Source organism: Geotrypetes seraphini, chromosome 2 (genome assembly GCF_902459505.1).
Source record: "Geotrypetes seraphini chromosome 2, aGeoSer1.1, whole genome shotgun sequence".
Classification (NCBI taxonomy): domain Eukaryota; kingdom Metazoa; phylum Chordata; class Amphibia; order Gymnophiona; family Dermophiidae; genus Geotrypetes; species Geotrypetes seraphini.
This window is the reverse complement of record NC_047085.1, coordinates 297,528,796-297,548,616: the sequence shown is the minus strand read 5'-3', so window position 1 is coordinate 297,548,616 and position 19,821 is coordinate 297,528,796. Positions and strand designations below refer to the sequence as shown.

The 19,821-nt window shown below is 43.1% G+C and overlaps 1 protein-coding gene across 1 annotated transcript in view; it reads right to left on the bottom strand.

Annotated features, from left to right (window-relative positions):
• Positions 1–4,943: 4,943 nt before the first annotated feature.
• The window catches only part of LOC117353662 (ubiquitin thioesterase otulin-like), a 104,310-nt gene continuing 89,432 nt past the window's right edge, over positions 4,944–19,821 (bottom strand). The window contains exon 11 of the mRNA XM_033929855.1: positions 4,944–7,244. Within this exon, the coding sequence (XP_033785746.1) occupies positions 7,053–7,244 (192 nt within the window). The 3' untranslated portion in view covers positions 4,944–7,052. The remainder of the gene's footprint in view (positions 7,245–19,821) is intronic.

Genomic DNA, 19,821 nt, shown 5'->3' with positions numbered 1-19,821 from the left:
GACACCACAGAGACCTGTGCTGCAATGAAAGTCTATGGCAGCCTGCAATACACAGTACAAGATCAGTACCTCAGGAGCTGATTAAACTGGATTTTTCAGGTCCTCTGACCGCCTCATCTTCCCTATTACCTCAGATCATGACCACCAGGACCCCTCAGGGAAATTAGGGAAGACGCAAGGTCTGGATCTGATCCCGACGTACCTCCATGGAACCGCAGCAGCCTGTGCTCTACCCCTTTGCGGATGAACCAGGGGAGAGAAGGCTCCCTATCCCGGAAACCCGGGACCCAGGCTGTCTAGAGGGCTTACTGCAGTTTAATCTGACCGAGCAACCTTCAGAAGCAGACAAAATTTAAAATGTCTGTGATCTCCCACTGAAGGATCACTCCCAGAGTTGATCCACAGTACTTGGGCATACCAGCGAAACAAAGCAAATAAAAACTAGGAATTGAAAACAAATCATGAGCAGAAGGAACTGATTTCACCCATGCAGCGAGGCTGCTGGAACAAACTGAGCATGACAGGATAGCCTAGGCAGATAGCCTAGAGGGGAGGGATCCCACAAGTTCAGCCTCCAGAGGGATTGTACAAGAATCTGCTGAGTGGCCTTGAAAGCTGAGTCGCCTGCCCATTGTCTGATCCAGAGCATACAGCGGGCAGAAATGGAGTAAGCTGAAACCTTACTCAGGACTCAGATGATGTCATAAAGAGCATAAGGGAAAATGCTTGAGTACCTGACTGTAAAAACCGCTTAGATAATCTTGATAAGCGGTATATCAAATCCTAATAAAAACTTAAACTTAAACTTAATAAGTCACATAATCTACTCCCTCCTTAAATGTGGGGACAGGCATCCCCAAACTCCAAGGAACTAGTCTGCAATCTGTTATGACAACCCCATGCCACAAAGGAGGCAGTTGTTGCAGTTTTGACACCCAAAGCAAGCGCTTCTGTCTTTTAAGGACAATATCCACCTTATGGTCCTGGGGGTCGTTTTGCATCACTCTACCTTCACTAGGAAGAGAGATGCACTTGGTCACTTGCACTACTGCGGAATTCACTTTTGGCTGCACAAACAGCTGTTGGAAGTCCGGAGGCATAGGACAGTGTCTAGATATAGTCACTGACCAATGGGAATCATCTGAAGGCTCTCTAAAGGTGGCCAAAGCTAAGGAGGTGATGTCCGGATGAGAAGAAAAATGGTTGTCTGCTTATAATGGAGCACTGAGAGGTGGAGGGCTGCTGGGTATTGAGGTTCAACACAGAGAGGGTATGAGAATTGACATGTGAAATGGAAGCTGATCTGAAAAGGTGATGCACTGAGGGATCATCACTGTGATCCACAGCCACTCCTGCCTCTGGCCCCCCAAAGAGATCTCAAATCATCCACAGATACAGAGGAGCTATATGATAATAAGGGCATGGAAAGAGACTTCCAATCAACCTGGTTCTGTTCCGAAGGGTCACTGACACTAGGATGAAGACACCTGCTTGGGAGATGGATCACCTGAGGCAGAACTGAACCTGTTAAGTAGGCTTTCCAAAAAAGGTTGAGAAAGTTGGAAAAGCCTTGCACTGGAGGCCCCGAGGAACCCTGCAAGACCCCAGACTGGGAAACTAGGCTCTCCTCTGTCACCATGTGCTTACGTTTTGCCCCTTTATGCCAGGTCTCCAAGTGGGATCTCTTCACCCCAAACTAGGTTTTCTGGAGTTGCAACACTCTAGAAGACTGATTAAAGGCTGAGCCCAAAGCTCCTACCCCTCTGCATCCAATAAATCTGCACAATAAATTCATAATTGGGGTGTTTGACCTGGGACATTCATTGCACAATTCCTAGGCAAAATGAGGGGTTTGGAGGAAGAAAAAAAGACCTTGAAAAAATATCGCTAAAATCCAAGATGGCCACTGTCAGAAAATTTGCACCAAAAATAATCCATTAAAGCTAATTAAAAAAATAACAAAAACAAACACAAAATAGCAGGCGGCAAATTAGAAAAGGTAAAGCACAAAATTTTTAATTTGGACTCCCCACCTCCCTGATGAAGGAAATATAATGAACTCGGCTCCCAATTCCACACTCCCACATCTACAGCATTATTACAACCATCAAATACACCCCATCCCTTCCCAAAATGATAATCAATACATTAACAATTTTAAAATTCTACTTTTGGCAGCTGGTCCCAACATAGCCCAAAAAAGGCTCCCAAACACTCTGAAATTGTCTGCCCTCTGGACAGCCAATTACTCAGAATTACTTTCAATGCCACCATAGTCCAGTGCAAGAAAGTACAAAAACCCCTCTTCACTGGAAACAGTGTATGCACCACACCTAACCAAGACCCAGCATAGCTTATGGCCCATATGGAAGACTTAAAACCAATATTTTAGTCTAGAACATTTGAATTTTGGAACAATGCCAGTACATATTGTCATCCATATATCCACAATTACCACAGGCCAGCCATAGTGGTGCTAATTCTCAGAAACGCCCTTTTAGGTGATATGTAGAGTCTCATGTTAATTTTGTATTGCAACTCCTAATAGGACACATGTTCTTTTAAGGAGTGCAGTCCTGCAATACCAGCAAAAATTATTCTTCCTCCACTCCCAGTTCTTCGGTCCATATCCATTGCAATCTATTGGTATCAAGCAAGGGTGTGTAGTCTCTAAGGTGACAAAGGTCAAAGGAACTTTATGCTGCGATTCTAAGGGAAGCACTGTATCAAGTTCCACATATACAGTATCTGTTAAAACAACTGTGGAATCCAACATAGACTCATAAGGCCAGATTCTCCAAGCTCTGACACTACGGTAAAAAAAATACTGTGGTGGGAGTGATTGTTTTACTGGCGATTCTCAGCACAATAGCATGCAAATTATATGCATATGTGTGCAGAAAATCACTGGTAAAAGAGAAGGGGGGGGGGAGAAATTGTGCTCAGAAGAAAAATTGCTAGCACAGCTCATTTTCCTGCCCGTCAAAGAAAAAAAAAAGGTAGCCCTTCTCTCCTTGCCTGAACCATCAAGCAGGGAGAGCAGGGGCTGCTTTTTTTAAAATGTGCACAACACACACATAAGAGATGCACCTATACAAAAAGCCCCCTCCCCGACAGCAAGCTCCACCCCTACAGCCCCCTCCCACACCAAGCTTGGTGGTCTAGTGGGCCATCCCCCCTTCAGTATCTTTTTTTAGAAGACTGGGAGAAGAGATACTCACTCACTCCAGCTGGCAAGCCTTCCCCTTCCTGGTGCATCCTGAAATGTACTAGGGAGGGGCTTAAGACCCTGACTGGCCCAGATACTAAGACCCCTCCCATGGGAATGAATTTTCCCCTTATAGCTCAAATTGAAGCCAGCAAAAACCTGGACTATAAGCAGGTATATATAAACCAGAAGTTGAACAGCGCATATCTACCACTTGCTGTAAAAAGAAAAATACTGAATTATGGGAGCAGAATATGACCTTATACCCTACCTCAACCTGCTGGTCAATGGGCACAACACCTACATGTCTTAGAGACTGGAGTGGTGATGAGGCTAAGGAAGAGATCTTTGGGCTCCAACCACACTACAGGATGTTAAATAATTACTTCATTTATTATTTTTGTCATGTAAAGATAAAATCTTGCTTAAAAAAAAAATATCAGACAATGCTTGCTCATTATTCAGTACAAGTTGAAGTCAACATGTTTTAATCATCTATATTGTGTTTCTCCTCCCATGATTTACGCTTTATACTTAAATTTTAAGTAACACTAAAATGATTTGTATAGGACAGATTTTACAAGTTGTTTCTTGTCTTCTTTAATCTGGCCACTACCTCTTTGCTGTTACAGTCTCTCAAAGCACTGGAAACAATTGCTTCAGAAAGCTGTGGAAGGTAAATTCAGAAGTTTCTCACAGTACTACCACCCAAATATCTAAGATATAACTGCTGTTTGTCTACAAAGATGGGTCTAAATTCACTTGAAGGAGACTGATTTTAAGGGTAGTAGCTTGTTGAACATAAGAACTGCCACTGCTGGGACAGACCAGTGGTCCATCGTGCCCAACAGTCCGCTCACGCGGCAGCCCCTAGGTCAAAGACCAGTGCCCTGAGACTAGCCCTAGCTGCGTGCGTTCCAGTTTACCAGGAACTTGTCTAACTTTGTCTTGAATCCCTGGACGGTGTTTTCCCCTAAAACAGCCTCAGGAAGAGCATTCCAGCTTTCCACCACTCTCTGGACGAAGAAGAACTTCCTTACGTTTGTACGGAATCTATCCCCTTTTAACTTTAGAGAGTGTCCTTTCGTTCTCTCTACCTTGGAGAGAGTGAACAACCTGTCTTTATCTACTAAGTCTATTCCCTTCATTATCTTGAATATTTTGATCATGTCCCCTTTCAGTCTCCTCTTTTCAAGGGAGAAGAGGCCCAGTTTTTCTAATCTCTCACTGTACGGCAACTCCTCCAGCCCCTTAACCATTTTAGTCGCTCTTCTCTGGACCCTTTCAAGTAGTACCATGTTCTTCATGTACGGCGACCAGTGCTGGAAGCAGTATTCCAGGTGAGGGTGCACCATGGCCCGGTACAGCAGCATGATAACCTTCTCTGATCTGTTCATGATCCCCTTCTTACTCATTCCTAGCATTCTGTTTGCCCTTTTCGCCCCTGCTGCACATTGCGCGGATGGCTTCATTGACTTGTCGACCAGTACTTGTGAAATTATTGAGTGTACTGCTGCTAGGGGATTTTCTTCCTTCAAAACTGATGAATGTGAATTGCAAACTAAGGAACCACACATTTATTTTGGCGAGAGACTCTTAACAAAGGCAGATTTGCTAAAACACTGTCGGTGTCGAGTCTATGCTGCTGACAAAATAAAGTTTGCTTTGGATTGCCCACTGTTGTACAAATGACATTTTTTCCCCACAACTCTTGTGCACATCATGAAAGAGGAAATTACACAACAAATTGATGGATTTTAATACTTAATACCAGTGTTACTTAACCTTAACCAGGAAGCCTTGTAAATACCACTGAGCACCTTAGTGTTAAGTAATACAACCACAGATTTAAAGCATAGAATAAAATTATTTTAATTAAAAAAAAAAAGGTTAAAATAAGAAAATACTTTAGTATGGCTCTGAAAAACATGACAACTATAAGATGGTTTCCAGGAACTCAAGATTTCTTCTTCTGATACTCTTATGGCACTGAGAAGACGATTCTATACACGCCATGGCAGGCACCTGACAAATGGGCACCTGCCACGTATCAATCACCGACAGGCACCGCATATAGAATCAGCCATACCCTAGGCACCAGAAATATAGGCCAGGGTTTCAAAGGCCTACATTTCCATCCTAGGGTCCTTTATGAATCATGGCCAACGTTGCTTAGTGATAGTGAAGGCTGGCACCGCCTCTAACCATGTCCACTGCTGGCCTTTAGCATCACTAGGCACCACAGAACAAGGCGCCGGTCAGGTAGGCCGCATAGTGGATTTTTAAAAATGCGTTTTTAATTGGGTTTCAATGGCACAATTATCGTGCCACTTAAATCCAATTAAACCAATTAAGTTAGGTGACAATCGCCTAACTTAAAGCGCTGCATTGAGAATGTGGCCCAGTCTCACCGATGCTTTAATAAAATAGAACTAGCTGTGTCCTATATCCCAATGCAGAAAAAAAGAATGGATATCTTCTAGTCTACATGTTTATTGGATTAGGGCTAAACCAGCCAAATTTCATCATTATGTAACAAATTTCCAGCTATAGAAGTCTTCCCCTATGTGCATTGTTCTAGATACACTTCCCTGTTCTCCTTCCTCTATAATAAACTGTAAATTACAAATGTGGAGAACAGGAAAATATAGATAAGCAGACGCTTCATTATTAGAAGTGTTAGAAATCTGACCACATGCAACCTAGTGAAGACTTCTTCTAGAGCAACTCCTGCACCACTGTAGGCTCAACTGGTTTGTTGTCTTCTTTCAATCTTGCAGTCATAGCTGCAGACGTTAATGTGGTTGGAAAAGCTATAGTATTGTATGTGTTTGTTCAATAAAGAATACCTTGCCCCAATCATGTATGTTTATTCCAAGATTGAAACAAACCCTAGAGGTGACTAAATTAGCTCAACTGGCACAAATCTTATCTAGAACTTTTCCTCATCTAGCCCCAGTTTATGGTATTCTTAAACCTGTCCCCCAAGTGTCCAAATTAGGCTGCAGCCAGCAATGAGGACATAGCACTAAACACAAGTCAAACTCCCTGCCATTCAGCATTATACAAGACTGTTAATTCATCTTGAGCTCTGATTTGGAAAGGTAAGCAATAAAATCCAAATCCAAATCCAGGTGCTCAAACAAGCAAAAGCAGTTTCAGGAACCCATTAGTATAACCATACAAAATGTTCATATTGGACCACCCTTCGCTGCTGAATGGGATAAATTATTTTCAGTAACTTTTAAACAGTGTTTTTTCTTCATCATAAACCTTGACTCCAAATTCAGAAAACCATGTCCTTCCACACCTTAGTATGTTATTTATCAGGGCACCAAGATGGCACTCATAGTTCACCACAAATAAGCCATTTCTAGTGATACTTCCCTTTCCAAGGGTGGTAAATTGAGAACTTTATTTTTTAAATGTATGCTTCTTAAAGGTGACTCAAAATCAGACTCAGGGAATATAAATCTAATGTTTGGTGGATCCAAATGATAAACAATTCAAGTATATAAATAAACGAACCCATCCCTATATCCTTTTAAACTTAATACTAACTTCAGAAGTGCTCAGAATCCGCAGGTAAGGAAGCCACAAACGGGGACACGCCCCCCAAAATACAAATCCCCTTGGTCTATCACTGTACTTTCTCCTACACTGAAAGTCTGTTTAAATAATCTTGCATTTTAGGGCGTGTTCATAGTTTTGTTTTTATGAACAGGTACCAGTAGTTTTTACCAAAATAAATCCTGTGATCTTGAGGTGAAAAGGAGAATTCTGAAATATCTTGATCACAATCCAATTCAACGTGCATCAGGCAGACAGTCACTGATCCTGCCATTCATAAACTGGTTTCTACACACTCCCTGACAGGGATATTATAATGCCTATCATCCTCTGTTATCAGCGTCACCACAGGCCAGTCCTCCTGGTTATTTGGGTAAAGTGTTATAAACTCATCTGTTTCAAATTTGTAGAGTCGATAAACTTTGATAGTATGTTGCAAAGCATATCCAAGAAGAAACATTTCAACCTAAAGTGGAGAAGAAAGAAAAACAGCTAAGTCGATCACAATACAGCATTAAACAAGGGAATTGTGGGCCAGGAAAACCGAAGAGCACTTTTCCAAAATTACTCAGTCCTATTTGTTTTGGTTAGTTTTGAGCTATGTAAGGCAAAATTCACTTCATGTAGCTTATTCCTACACCAAAACCCACCAAATTTCATGAATTCTGGCACACAAATAAGCTACAGGAAATGAACCTTGCCTTGAACAAAATTAATCGCATAGCTCAAAACTGACAAAAAAAATGGAACCAATAAGTTTTTGAAAAAAGTGCTCTTCAATTCATTCACCCTATTTGTGGTAGCTGCTAAAATCCCAACAGAGCAGTGTTTCTCAACCCACTCCTCAAGAAACACCCATCCAATCCCAGGTTTTCAGGATATCCACAATGATTATGCATGAAATAGATTTGCATTCAATGCCTTCTTGGCATGCAGAGATCTCTTAAGCATATTCATTATGGATATCCTGACAAGGTGACTGGCTAGGTGTGTTCCAAGGACTGGGTTGAGAACTGCAACAAAGCACCACTGAGTTTTCTAAGTCTAGTTTGGCATTCTTTCAAAAAAATGCACAATGAGACTTAACAAATGTGAACTTTGATGAAAGCACGAACAACAAATCCTATTTGCTCACTGGATATAGGAGGCACTATATTATTTCAATGTTCAAAATACACATGTATAGCTTTATTACCACATAGGAGTCAAAAAAGTACAGTGGCTTGCAGATGAAACAAAAAGATGGAGAACCAGGCTTTCATCTCATCAGGCAGAGAATTTTGGGAGAACTTCCGAGTACCCCTGTGCCAGGGGTGCCCACATTTTTTTGGCTTGTGAGCTACTTTTAAAATGACCAAGTCAAAATGATCTACCAACAATAAAATTTTAAAAAACACAAAGCACACTGTACGCACAGAAAATGTTAATTATCATTTGTATTTGGGGTTTTATCAGAGGTCAAGGCAGATGACTAAAATATGCAATGTCACCTCAGTAACAACTATACAAAAATAGACAAATATATCCCCTCCTCTTTTACTGAACCACGATAGTGTTTTTTAGCGCAGGAAGCTGTGCTGAATGCCCTGCGCTGCTCTTGATACTCATTGGCTCCTTGCGCTAAAAACTGCTATTGCAGTTTAGTAAAAGAGGGCTATAGTGCAAAATATATACAGCAGATACAAATTCTCAACGGATACATTTTTGATCACTAAATTGAAAAAATCATTTTTCCTACCTTTTTGTCTGGTGATTTCATGAGTCTCTGGTTGCACTTCCTTCATCTGTAAAGCTAATATTTCTTTCTTTCTGCCTTTCTTTCTCTCTCCCCCTGGCCCCCCTCTTTCTTTCTGCCTTTCTTTCCCTCTCCCCCTGCCCTCCCAAGCCATCGTGCCGATTTCTCCACTTCGCCAATTCTTTCCCTACCTCCATCCCAAGCCACCAATGCGATTTCTCCCTGCTGCTTCCCCGAGCCAGGCCTGGCACGTACAAGTGACGGACCCACAAGACTTCATTTCCGACGTCAATTCTAACGTCGGGGAGGAAGTTCCAGGCCAGCCAGGCAACGATTGGCTGGCCCAGAACTTCCTTTCCACATCAGAATTGACATCAGAGGTAAAGTTTTGTAAGTCCGGCGCTTGTACGCGCATACATCGGACCAACGCGCATACATCGGACCAACGAATGGCTACGCGAATGGTGTGTAGAAATGAACTTTGGATTCCTAGACCACGGCGAGACACTCCAGGGACTACAAGGACCAGACGGACTTCACCTGACCAGAAGAGGTAGGAGCGTATTTGGACATCGACTGGCCCGCCTACTCCATAGGGCTTTAAACTAGGTAAGTGGGGGGAGGGTACATACTTACATCCCAGAGCAGTAAGAAACCATCCTGAGGAGGCAAGTCACACTAATGAGCCTAAGGTAGGTACCAATGATATCCACGATAATTCAGGGAGAGTTCTGAATAATAATTTAAGAGCCACACTAACTCATAAGGGAACCTATCCACAGACATGGAGGGCTATGTATGTAAATGCACACAGCTTGGGCAATAAAATTCTAGAATTGGAGACCGAAATAACAAATGCCGATCTTGATGTGATAGCCATATCCGAAACATGGTTCACGGACTCGCATGGGTGGGATATGGTCTGCAGCTACCGGGCTACAACCTACTTTGTTGCGACAGGGAAGGTAAATCGGGAGGAGGTGTAGCGCTATACACCAGGGAAAGCATCAGAACTACCAGAATCACAGATGTAAGATACACCGGGGAATCGCTCTGGGTGAACTTGGCCAGAGGGAATGAAAAATGCCTATACCTTGGTGTGATATACAGACCTCCCAGGCAACAGGAAAACAAAGACATGGAATTAATCGAGGACATAGAGAACATCACACTACGCGGGGACACAGTATTGCTAGGAGACTTCAACATGCCCGATGCAGATTGGAACAGACTTTCCGCGACTACAGGTAGCAGTAAAAGAATATTAACCTCCATAAAGAGCGCACGTCTCAAGCAAATGGTATTGGAACCCACCAGGGACCAGGTGATACTGGACCTGGTACTCACCAACGGGGATAGCGTCTCTGATGTCTCAGTAGGTGAGACACTGGCCTCCAGTGACCATAATATGGTATGGCTCAACCTCAAGAAAGGTTTCTCTAAGTCAAACACAGCAACAAGGGTTCTCAACTTTAGAGGCACAGACTTCAACCGCATGGGAGATTTTGTCCATCAGGAGCTGTATAAACAAACAAAATCTGATGATTTAGAGGATATGTGGTCGTCTCTGAAGTCCATCCTACATGCAGCAACAAACCGATACATAAGAACGGTAAGTAAACGCAGGAGAACCAAAAGACCCCAATGGTTCACTAGAGAGATTTCAGACCTAGTTAAAAAGAAAAAGCAAGCATTCATCACCTACAAATATTTAGGAAACCAGGGGGCGAAAAAGGACTATCTAGACAGAGCTAAAACTGTAAAAAAAGAAGTCAGAGAGGCCAAACTCCGAATGGAAGAAGAGCTAACACGGAATATTAAGAAAGGGGATAAATCTTTCTTTAGCTATATTAGTGACAGGAAAAGAAACAAAGATGGGATAGAACGGCTGAAGCAATCGGACGGTAACTTTGCGGAATCAGATTCTGTCAAGGCAGAACTACTAAACAAATACTTCTGATCAGTCTTCACCTGTGAAGCGCCAGAAGCTGGTCCACAGCTTCAGACGGGAGATAACCAGAAAGACCCATTTCAGGATTTCGAGTTTACGCCCAGTAGCGTCTACAACGAACTATCAAGACTCAAAGTAAACAAGGCCATGGGACCGGACAACCTACACCCCAGGGTGCTCAGGGAATTAAGTGAAGTCCTGGCAGAACCATTGTCTATGCTTTTCAATCTTTTTCTATGCACAGGAAGAGTCCCCTTGGACTGGAAAACAGCTAATGTAATCCCACTCCACAAAAAGGGCTGCAGGACAGAGGCGGCAAACTACAGACCAGTGAGTCTAACATCTGTAGTGTGTAAACTCATGGAAACTCTGATCAAACGGAATCTTGACACAATCTTAGACGAGGAAAACCTACGTGACCCCCACCAACACGGGTTCACCCAGGGTAGATCATGCCAATCTAATCTGATTGGCTTTTTTGACTGGGTTACCGGAGAATCACTGGATGTGGTATATTTGGATTTCAGTAAGGCATTTGATAGCGTCCCACACCGAAGGCTATTGAACAAATTGAAAACGATGGGATTGGGAGACACTCTAACTACATGGGTTGGGGACTGGCTGAGCGGTAGACTTCAGAGGGTGGTGGTGAACGGTACCCCATCCAAGGCATCGGACGTGATCAGTGGGGTGCCGCAGGGCTCAGTCCTGTAGGGATATTTCCGTATTCACACCTGAGGTTAGGCCTCTATGATGTCATCAAGCCTGAACCATTGTTTCAAGAATCTCTCTCTGCAAGCAACTTTCAAGCATGAATTTTGCAAGAAGTAAGAAGTACATTGCTTTACAGTTTCTGCCTGATGCATTATGGGGATGTACCCGAATGTTGCTATTCAAGGGCATTCATCTGTGCTTTAATAATGGAACAGTGTGAATCTTGAAGAAATTATTCTGTTCTTATCTGTCTAACAGCCCTGGGTCTTCCAGCATACATGATACTTTATACAGAAAGGCTATTCATCAAGTTCTGTTTCTGGATTGGTCCGAGGAAGTCATCTGATGAGATTCAAGAAAAGAAAGGTGCTAATTAATTAATAATTAGTTAGTCTGTGATAAGGTCCGGGGAAGCTCAGATCTGCTCACAGATGTTCTAATTGTAAACTTTTTCTTTCAATAATTAGACCTGTAAGTTACCTCGTGTGATTCTCTGCCTAAGAGATAGAAATTCGGACATTTAAAAACTGTTCTGAACTTAGCACAGATAAACGGAACTTATTGCTGATGATTTATAGCCTCATCAAGGATCTTCAACACGTGTAACTTTTACAACGGTATTCCTGACGTCTTCCAGCTGACAAAAAGTTTTCTCTTCCACCTAATCGTGCCGGAGAGGCTAATTAAGGGTGAGCATACGGAAATTACTTTTATTAGCTTGGGAATTAGATAGGAATCATTGATAAAGGTAAAGGGTTGAAAAGTTACCTGGGTGATAATATAATCATTTGCTAATCAGGGATTATTATTATAAGGAATAGTGTGTGTTTAACAAGAAGTTTTACTTAGTTGTCTAACCATTAGATTGTGATAATCATGTACTGAGTTTCATTTGTGTAATTAGATATTTTGAACAATATTTAGATTCTGCAGCTGGCTTGTGAATTATATTTTTCTATTTTCATAATAAAGATATTTCTCATTAGCCTGGGTTTGTGTCGTATAATTAGACCATGATATTTGGACTTGAATAAGAGGTTATGGTTTTCTCTAGACCACTTAACAGAGACGTAACGTGTTTATAATACTGCTAAGTGAACCATAAATCCTTCTACAGATTTTGGGGGCTCGTCCGGGATATCTAGGTTTCTAATTTACGACTGTAGCTATGTCTGTTGACACTGAGACTCAGATTTCGTGGCATGCTCTTGAAAAGGATGTTTTTCAGAAATTGGCTGTGCAAGTTTTAAAACAGACAGATTCTGATGTGTATTTTTCTGACCTTGTTCGTTTATTACATGCAGATATAGAGGACTCTAATCAGGCGTACTGTTCAGTATTGCAGCGTCTCCTACATGCTCGTACTAAGCCTACAGGAGAAAATTATTCAGAGCTCATCTGTGCGTTGTTTGCTTTTAAAACTTCTGTTTCTGCTAGTTTATCTCAACAACGTCAGCTTCAGAGTGATTTATATGAGCAATTAGAGGATTGTAAAAATTCTTTGCAAGCAGAACGGACTCGTAATGATTCTCTTGAACTGTTAGTTTCTAATTGTGAAGATCAACATTCCGACTTTGATCAGGTGATGTCTGAGTTACGACATCAATGTTCTGAGTTGAATGCTGAACTTGAAAGTCAGAAAAAAAGTACAGTGGATATTTCTTGTGTTAAGTGTACATCTTTAGTGACGCAACTTAATACTGTCCGGGCTCAGAAGGCAGATTTACAAGTCTCTTTATCTACTTGTCAGAAAAATCATGCTGAGGTTTTATCTAGGTTGCAGATGGAACTTGCAGACGTAACTTCTGCTTATGTTTGTCTGAGTGAAAAGTTAGACGCTACCGAACGTCTGTCTAATGATAAGGCAGCCCGTGCTGACAGGCAATTATGTGCCTTACAAGCGGACTTTGTTGAGTCTCAGAACCGACTTTCTGAAAGTAAGTTACAGGTCACAAAGTTAACTGACTCGTTATGTCAGGCAGATGCCGATAATTTGGCTCTGCGCCAGAATGTTCAAGATATATCTTTCCAAAGAACTGCGTTAGCTTCTGATGTGAAAGTTTTACAAGACAAGGTTGCTACTTTTTGTAGTGAGAGGGATATTCAAGCTCCCTTTCCCCCTGTGTCGCCTCTTCATTTTCCTACACCAGCTCCAAGAACAGTCTTTCGTTCTTTTTACAGCTCTAGTGGGGAAGGTGGGAACAGGAATTCGCAGGAGTGTTCCGATTCTACTGCAGATGACTTGTTGCCTAGTAACAAACCCTGCCCTGAGAAATTAGTGACACTAGCTGACCGCCCAGTGCAGCAACCACGCCCAGTGCAGCAACCACGCCCTGTAAGGTCTATCTCAACTTCCTGTGACGTCACTGAACCTTCTGACTCTAAACCACGCCCGGTAAGGTCAGTTTACAGTGAGCCTAAACAACCACCAGATGGCACCAAAGCACCAGACATTTCACAACATACTCCACAAAGGTCACAGCACAATAATGAAACAGGGAAAGAAACTCAAAAGAAAGGAGGTGGTTATACTATACCACCCTATCACGTACAGATAATGAAGATGTTTAAACAAATGATAGAACCTTTTAGAGAGGGAACTAAGCTAACTATTGAAGCACATTTGGCCTCAATACATGAGTTCTTTGAGACTTATGCAGTGACAGAGGACAGTGATAAGTTTCGTTTACTCCGTTGGTCCTTTGCTTCTGAGTGTTCTGAGACGTTGCGGTCCATCATCACTGGTACTTCGGATGTGTTAGAGGTGGAACAACAACTCAAAAGACGTTATGGTACATACGCTGATTCCATTGAATCTCGCAAAGCTGCATTCCATTTGTGTTGTGGACTCCAAGAAAATCCCCGTGAATTTGCTTTCCGTCTGAAACGACATTTCTTTCCAGACAGGACTCCTTCTGAAGACGAACTGGAGTATGGAGAATTCCGATCTCTCTTTGCAAAAGCCTTGCCTGAATATATGAGTGTGGTTGTGGCTGGTATGAAAAAGGCCTCTTACTCATCGATCCTAGCCGTAGCCGAGGATTTCTATGATCATAAAGTCAGGGTTCCTGCAGGCCAATCTGAGAAACCGGTGCCCAAAGCACGATCTAAGGAACCTAAGCTGAGTGTATGCGCAGTTCAGACTTCACTTGCTTTGGAACCTAGTAGCTCTGTAGTTTCCACTCCAGGACCTGTTCCATCTCGTCCAGCAGACCAGACTTCCTCTTCTGATGCACCACCCAATAGGGATGGACCCAAGACACAGAAGAAGAGACGGCCCAATAAGCAACAGAAGCAGAGTGACCTCAGTGTGATAATGGAACAATTGGCTCAAGTGGTGGATCGTATTTCTACCCTGGAATTGACTTCTAAACAATTGGCAGTATCTGTCCCCGCGAGAAAGGAACAGACCTCAAGGAGAAAGGATAACAATATCAGTTACAGGCCTTCCGGAACTCGAGTGGTCAAGTCTGTAGTAACTGATACCCATGCTTCCTCAGTAGACGACCTGGATGACACACCCGAATTGTTAGAGAATGATACCGCATGACTAGTCCGAGAACCAATTTCTCCACCCACTATTGTATCTTCTGTCCAAACAACATCTCCTGATGCTACACAAGACATAGATCTGGTACAATCCAGTGAATTATCTGAGAACACCGAGTGGCTTCCTTCATGGGATTCCATTAAGTCACACAAGTATTTCTTGGGTAGGTTAACGCCTATGGGTCAACGGTACACTATACCTTTGCTTCTCCAACAGGTTTTGTCTTGTCCCGGTTTACTTGATACGGCTTCAGAAGTGACTTTGATCACTCAGGGACTATTCCAACGTTTGAAGACTACCCTGGGTACCCAGAATCCACTGTCGATTATTCCCAGTGATTTGTCTTTGGTTGCATATGGACATCAGAACATTGAGACAGTTGGTCAAACTTGGCTGACCTTGCAGTTAGGCAAAATGAATGTTAAACACCCAGTGATTATTACCACTAGTCCAGGAGAGGAGTTTTTGATTGGAAACGATCTTTTGAAGAGATTGCGGCCTATTTTGGATTACGTCCAAGAAGTGGTCTGGGCTCAGGTGACTCGTCCCCTTCCTTTTGGAAAGGTACCGACTACACGCCTTCCCCAGGTTACCAGTACTGTGGAACGAAACGATACTTCAATTCGAATAAATTTCCTGCGTTCAGCGGATCCACACATTTTGGAGCTACGGTATGCCAATGTTCCAGAAGGGGGTCCCACAGACCGTGAGATTGTCAGCGTTCCCAAGGAACAAATATCTGACATTGTTCTCCAGGCTGACCATTTGGAGATTGTTCTGAAGTCTACGTTCCCCGTGCCAGATCCACCTCAAGAGACTGTCCAAGACCCGACCTCATCTGTTTCCAGTTCTTTGACCTCTCATCCTCGTCTACTAGCTGTACTTCACCAGGATGATACTGACTTGTTTGTTGATGTTCACCTGCACGGTTCTGTCCCAGTTCAAGCTCAACTGCTACTCCAGAGTGACATCTCCATGATTAGTGAATCTTTTTACTGTCAACTTCAGCGAACCACATCAGTTCCGTTTGTTCGTCGCCACTCTACTCACCTACCTATACCAGGTCAGGGGGTCAAGCCTCTTGTTGGGGTTTGTAGCCTTCCGCTGACCCTGGGTTCTAAGACTTTCTCTCATCACTTTTCTGTGGTGAAAGGCCTATACACATCCTTGTGTTTAGGATCAGAATGTCTTGTTCGTCTAGGAGTCTACGTTGATTTGGTGAACGGTGTGCTTTGGAGCAGATTGCAAGGCACCCCGGTAGAAAATGTGGACCTGATGGATGGTCTGAAGGCTGGACAACTTCTTCCTCAAGTTTGTGAAGTGGTTTGTGCTGAAGACGTCAAGATTCCTGGCCTTGTGCAGGATTTTGCTCTGCCTCTTCGTTTGGCCCATGGTCAACGCATGCTCGATGATATTGGCTTTTTCAACCCGAATACCTCTTTTCTCGAGCATGGTCTTTCTCTAGGTGCTTTACCATGGCTTGAAGTACCTACCTCTTCTTTCCATGTATTGATTGTCAATGCTCAACCTACGGAAGTCTTTCTCTCCGCTGGAGAACATTTGGGTTTTCTAGTGGGTGAATCTTTTCCTGATGTTGAGGTAACATTGCCTATCATTGGCAACTTGTCTTCCATTGTCGACCCCTGCCAAGGGGGGGATATACTGGACCATATTTTTACCTCACCTAAAGGACTCATTTCACTGGACTTCCTTTGGCCATATGATGCATCGACATCCCATGTAACAGTGGAGAATGATTTTTTGATTTTATCCAGGAAGTTAGCTCTGTCTGACCAATCTAAAGCGGTGAATGCCATTGATTCTTCATCTTTGCAAGAACAGATTGAAGACCTAGTGGAAATCTCTTCCAACCAACCTTTTTCTAAGTTTGATGCTATGGTAAAGGAACAAGTGGACCTAGCTGATGCGTGCTCTTCTGATGAAGAAAAGGCTCAGTTCACACAGTTGTTGTACAAGTATCGAGACCTTTTTGCAGTGGATTCTTATGACACTGGTCTGACCGATCTACATGTGACCAAGATTCCTATGGATCTCCACAGTAAGCCCGTCTTTGTACGTCAGTATAAGATTCCTTTGGCCTCATATGAGTCCGTGCAAGAGATACTTGATACCCTGGAAACTAGGGGTATCATTAGGCTTTGCAACAGTACATACAACTCACCCTTGTGGCCAATCCTGAAGAAGAATAACAGTTGGAGAATTGCCTTGGACTACCGACAGCTAAACAAGCGGGTACCCTTGTCTAGGTGGCCTATGGCCCATCTTGACCAGAGCTTGACTACCATCAAAGGAGCTAAGTATTTTACCAGTTTGGATTTAGCTTCTGGATTTTGGACAGTTCCTGTACATCCACCGGATCAATACAAACTAGCATTTACCTTTGGGAAGAAACAGTACACGTGGAATAGAACACCTTTTGGTTTTCTGAACTCTCCAGCTGAGTTCAACATATTTCTCCATAAAGCCCTTCCAGATGCGGAAGCTCGAGGAACTCTAGTCTATGTGGATGATATCCTGATCAAGAGTCCCACCTTTCAGAAACACCTGGAAGAGGTAGAACATGTGTTCCAACAATTGCAAAATGCAGGAGCTAAATTGACCCTTGCCAAAGGTCAATGGTGCCGAACATCTCTGAATTATTTAGGGTATGACATTTCCTCTGAAGGTCTTCGACCACAGAAGAAAAGGATACAGGCCCTACAACAGTTGAGGAAACCTACCAATTTGACGGAACTTCGTTCATTTTTAGGAATATGCAATTATTCTCGACAGTTCATAGATCAGTATGCAGAGATCTCTAGACCCTTGGTTGCCTTACTTAAGAAGGATGTACCTTGGACGTGGGGTCCTGAACAGGACGATGCTATGCGAGAGATGAAAGAGCAGCTTAGTCGCTTTCCTTGCTTGTCCTACCCCGAGAGTGGTCGTGAATTCTTCATCGACCTAGGATTCTCCAAACACTCTATGAGTGCTGTCCTGTACCAGAAATACGACTCTGACAAGCGTGTGGTGGCCTATGCAAGCAAAGGTTTCACCGATGTAGAGAAGAAGTATTCTGAATGTGAGAAAGCTCTACTGTCAACTGTTTGGGCTCTTCAACATTTTCGGAGTTATATCCAAGGAGAAAAACTCATTGTAGAGACTTGTCATCAACCCATTAGTTTCTTGGGTAGTGACAAGATCAAGACTGGTCGTGTCTCCAATAGCCGAATAGTCTCATGGACTTTGGCTCTCCAAGGATGGCCTTTACAGGTAAAGTATGCCCTGAAACATCGAAATACAGTAGCCCAAGGGATAGCAGAATTACATGATTGTACAGAACCAGAAGAGGAGGAACCCCATCGTCATCATCTTTACGATGAACAGCTATGTGCCAATATACCTCAAGTCTACGTAGATGGCTGTGCCTTCCACCAGACCTCGACCCATAATTTGGTCGCAGGAGTAGGTGTAGTGTGGAATGTCGACACACCTATGGAAACTTTGAAGTATAGATTGGGTGCTAAAACCAACCAATATGCAGAGATTGTAGCAGCTCTGGTCGCTGTACAGTCTGCGGTACAGAAGGGGATCCCAGAACTGATTATCTGTACAGATTCTGATTATGTGCGTCAAAACTTTGTGTCTCATTTACCCGTGTGGAAAAAGAAGGACATGTTAAATTCCAAAGGAAAGCCTGTCCATCATGGCGACTTGATTCTAGCCTTAGATCAATTGGTACGAGACAATGACATGACCATCTACTGGAAGAAAGTGAAAGGTCATGCTAAAGTTAATAGTTCTGACAAGATCGGAAATGACCTTGCGGATCAATTGGCCAAAGAAGGTGCTTTGTCAGGTGAACTATGGCAATGCCCTGAAGAGTTGTTCTCGATGGTACATGCTATTACTCGACGCCAAGCTAAACAGGTAGCTGAAACACCTGTAGTGCAGTGGGGTAATGATGTCCCTTCCTTTGACCTTGTAACCGCTCAGAAGACCGATCTTATCCTGGGAAAGTTCTATAACTTCATACAGAATCCACAGGATCATCCATTGTCTGAAGACGATCAGAAGGATGAAGAACTCAGGATACTCTACACCTCCAGAGAGAAATTTTCGATTCATCAGAACCTGCTCACTCGGACGAGTAAGCATGGTATTGTGCAGTGGGTTGTACCCCGTGCATATCGAGGAATCATGTTGCAACATGCCCATGATGAACCTTGTGCTGGACATAGAGGTGAAGAAGTTACCTATGAGACACTGAAGCAAGTGGCCTACTGGCCTCATATGCGGCAAGATGTACAGTTATATACGAGAGGTTGCTTGACTTGTTGTCAATTTCAACCCTCTACACCACTTCACCGAGCACCCTTGAGAAAGAAGGGTTTGGTCATGCCCTGGTCCGACATCCAGATTGACTGGATTGGCCCAGTGGTCCGTTCCTCCCGAGGTAATAAGTATATGTTGACTGTCACTTGTTTGTTTACAAAGTGGATTGAGTGCTTGCCTGCACCCAATTGTACGGCAGAGACTACCGCTACCTTGTTACTGAATCATGTGTTCAGTAGGTGGGGTTTGCCCATGAGAGTGGACTCAGACCAAGGATCACATTTCACTGCAGATGTGATGCGACACATGTGGAAGATGCTCGGAGTGAAAAGTAAATTGCACATAGCTTATCACCCTCAATCATCGGGACAAGTGGAAAGAGCGAATCGTACCATCATCACGATCCTGAAGAAGTACGTGTCTACCTCTGGTAAGAATTGGGACATGAAGTTACCTTTGGTTCTGATGGCTATTCGTGCCACGCCTCACCGTTCTACGGAGGTGACGCCTTTTGAAATGATGACAGGTAGAGAAATGACATTACCAATTCATTTGTTGTATAGAACTAATGATGTAAATCTTTCTAGTGCTACTACTGCTCATGAATATGTCACCCATTTACGTAACCATTTACAGGGTGCATTTTCCTTTGCCCAGAAAAATCTGGAAATTGCTGCTAAAGGTAGAAAAGCCTATTATGATCATAGGACTACCACAAAGGAATACCAATTTGGCGACAAGGTATTTTATTACAATTT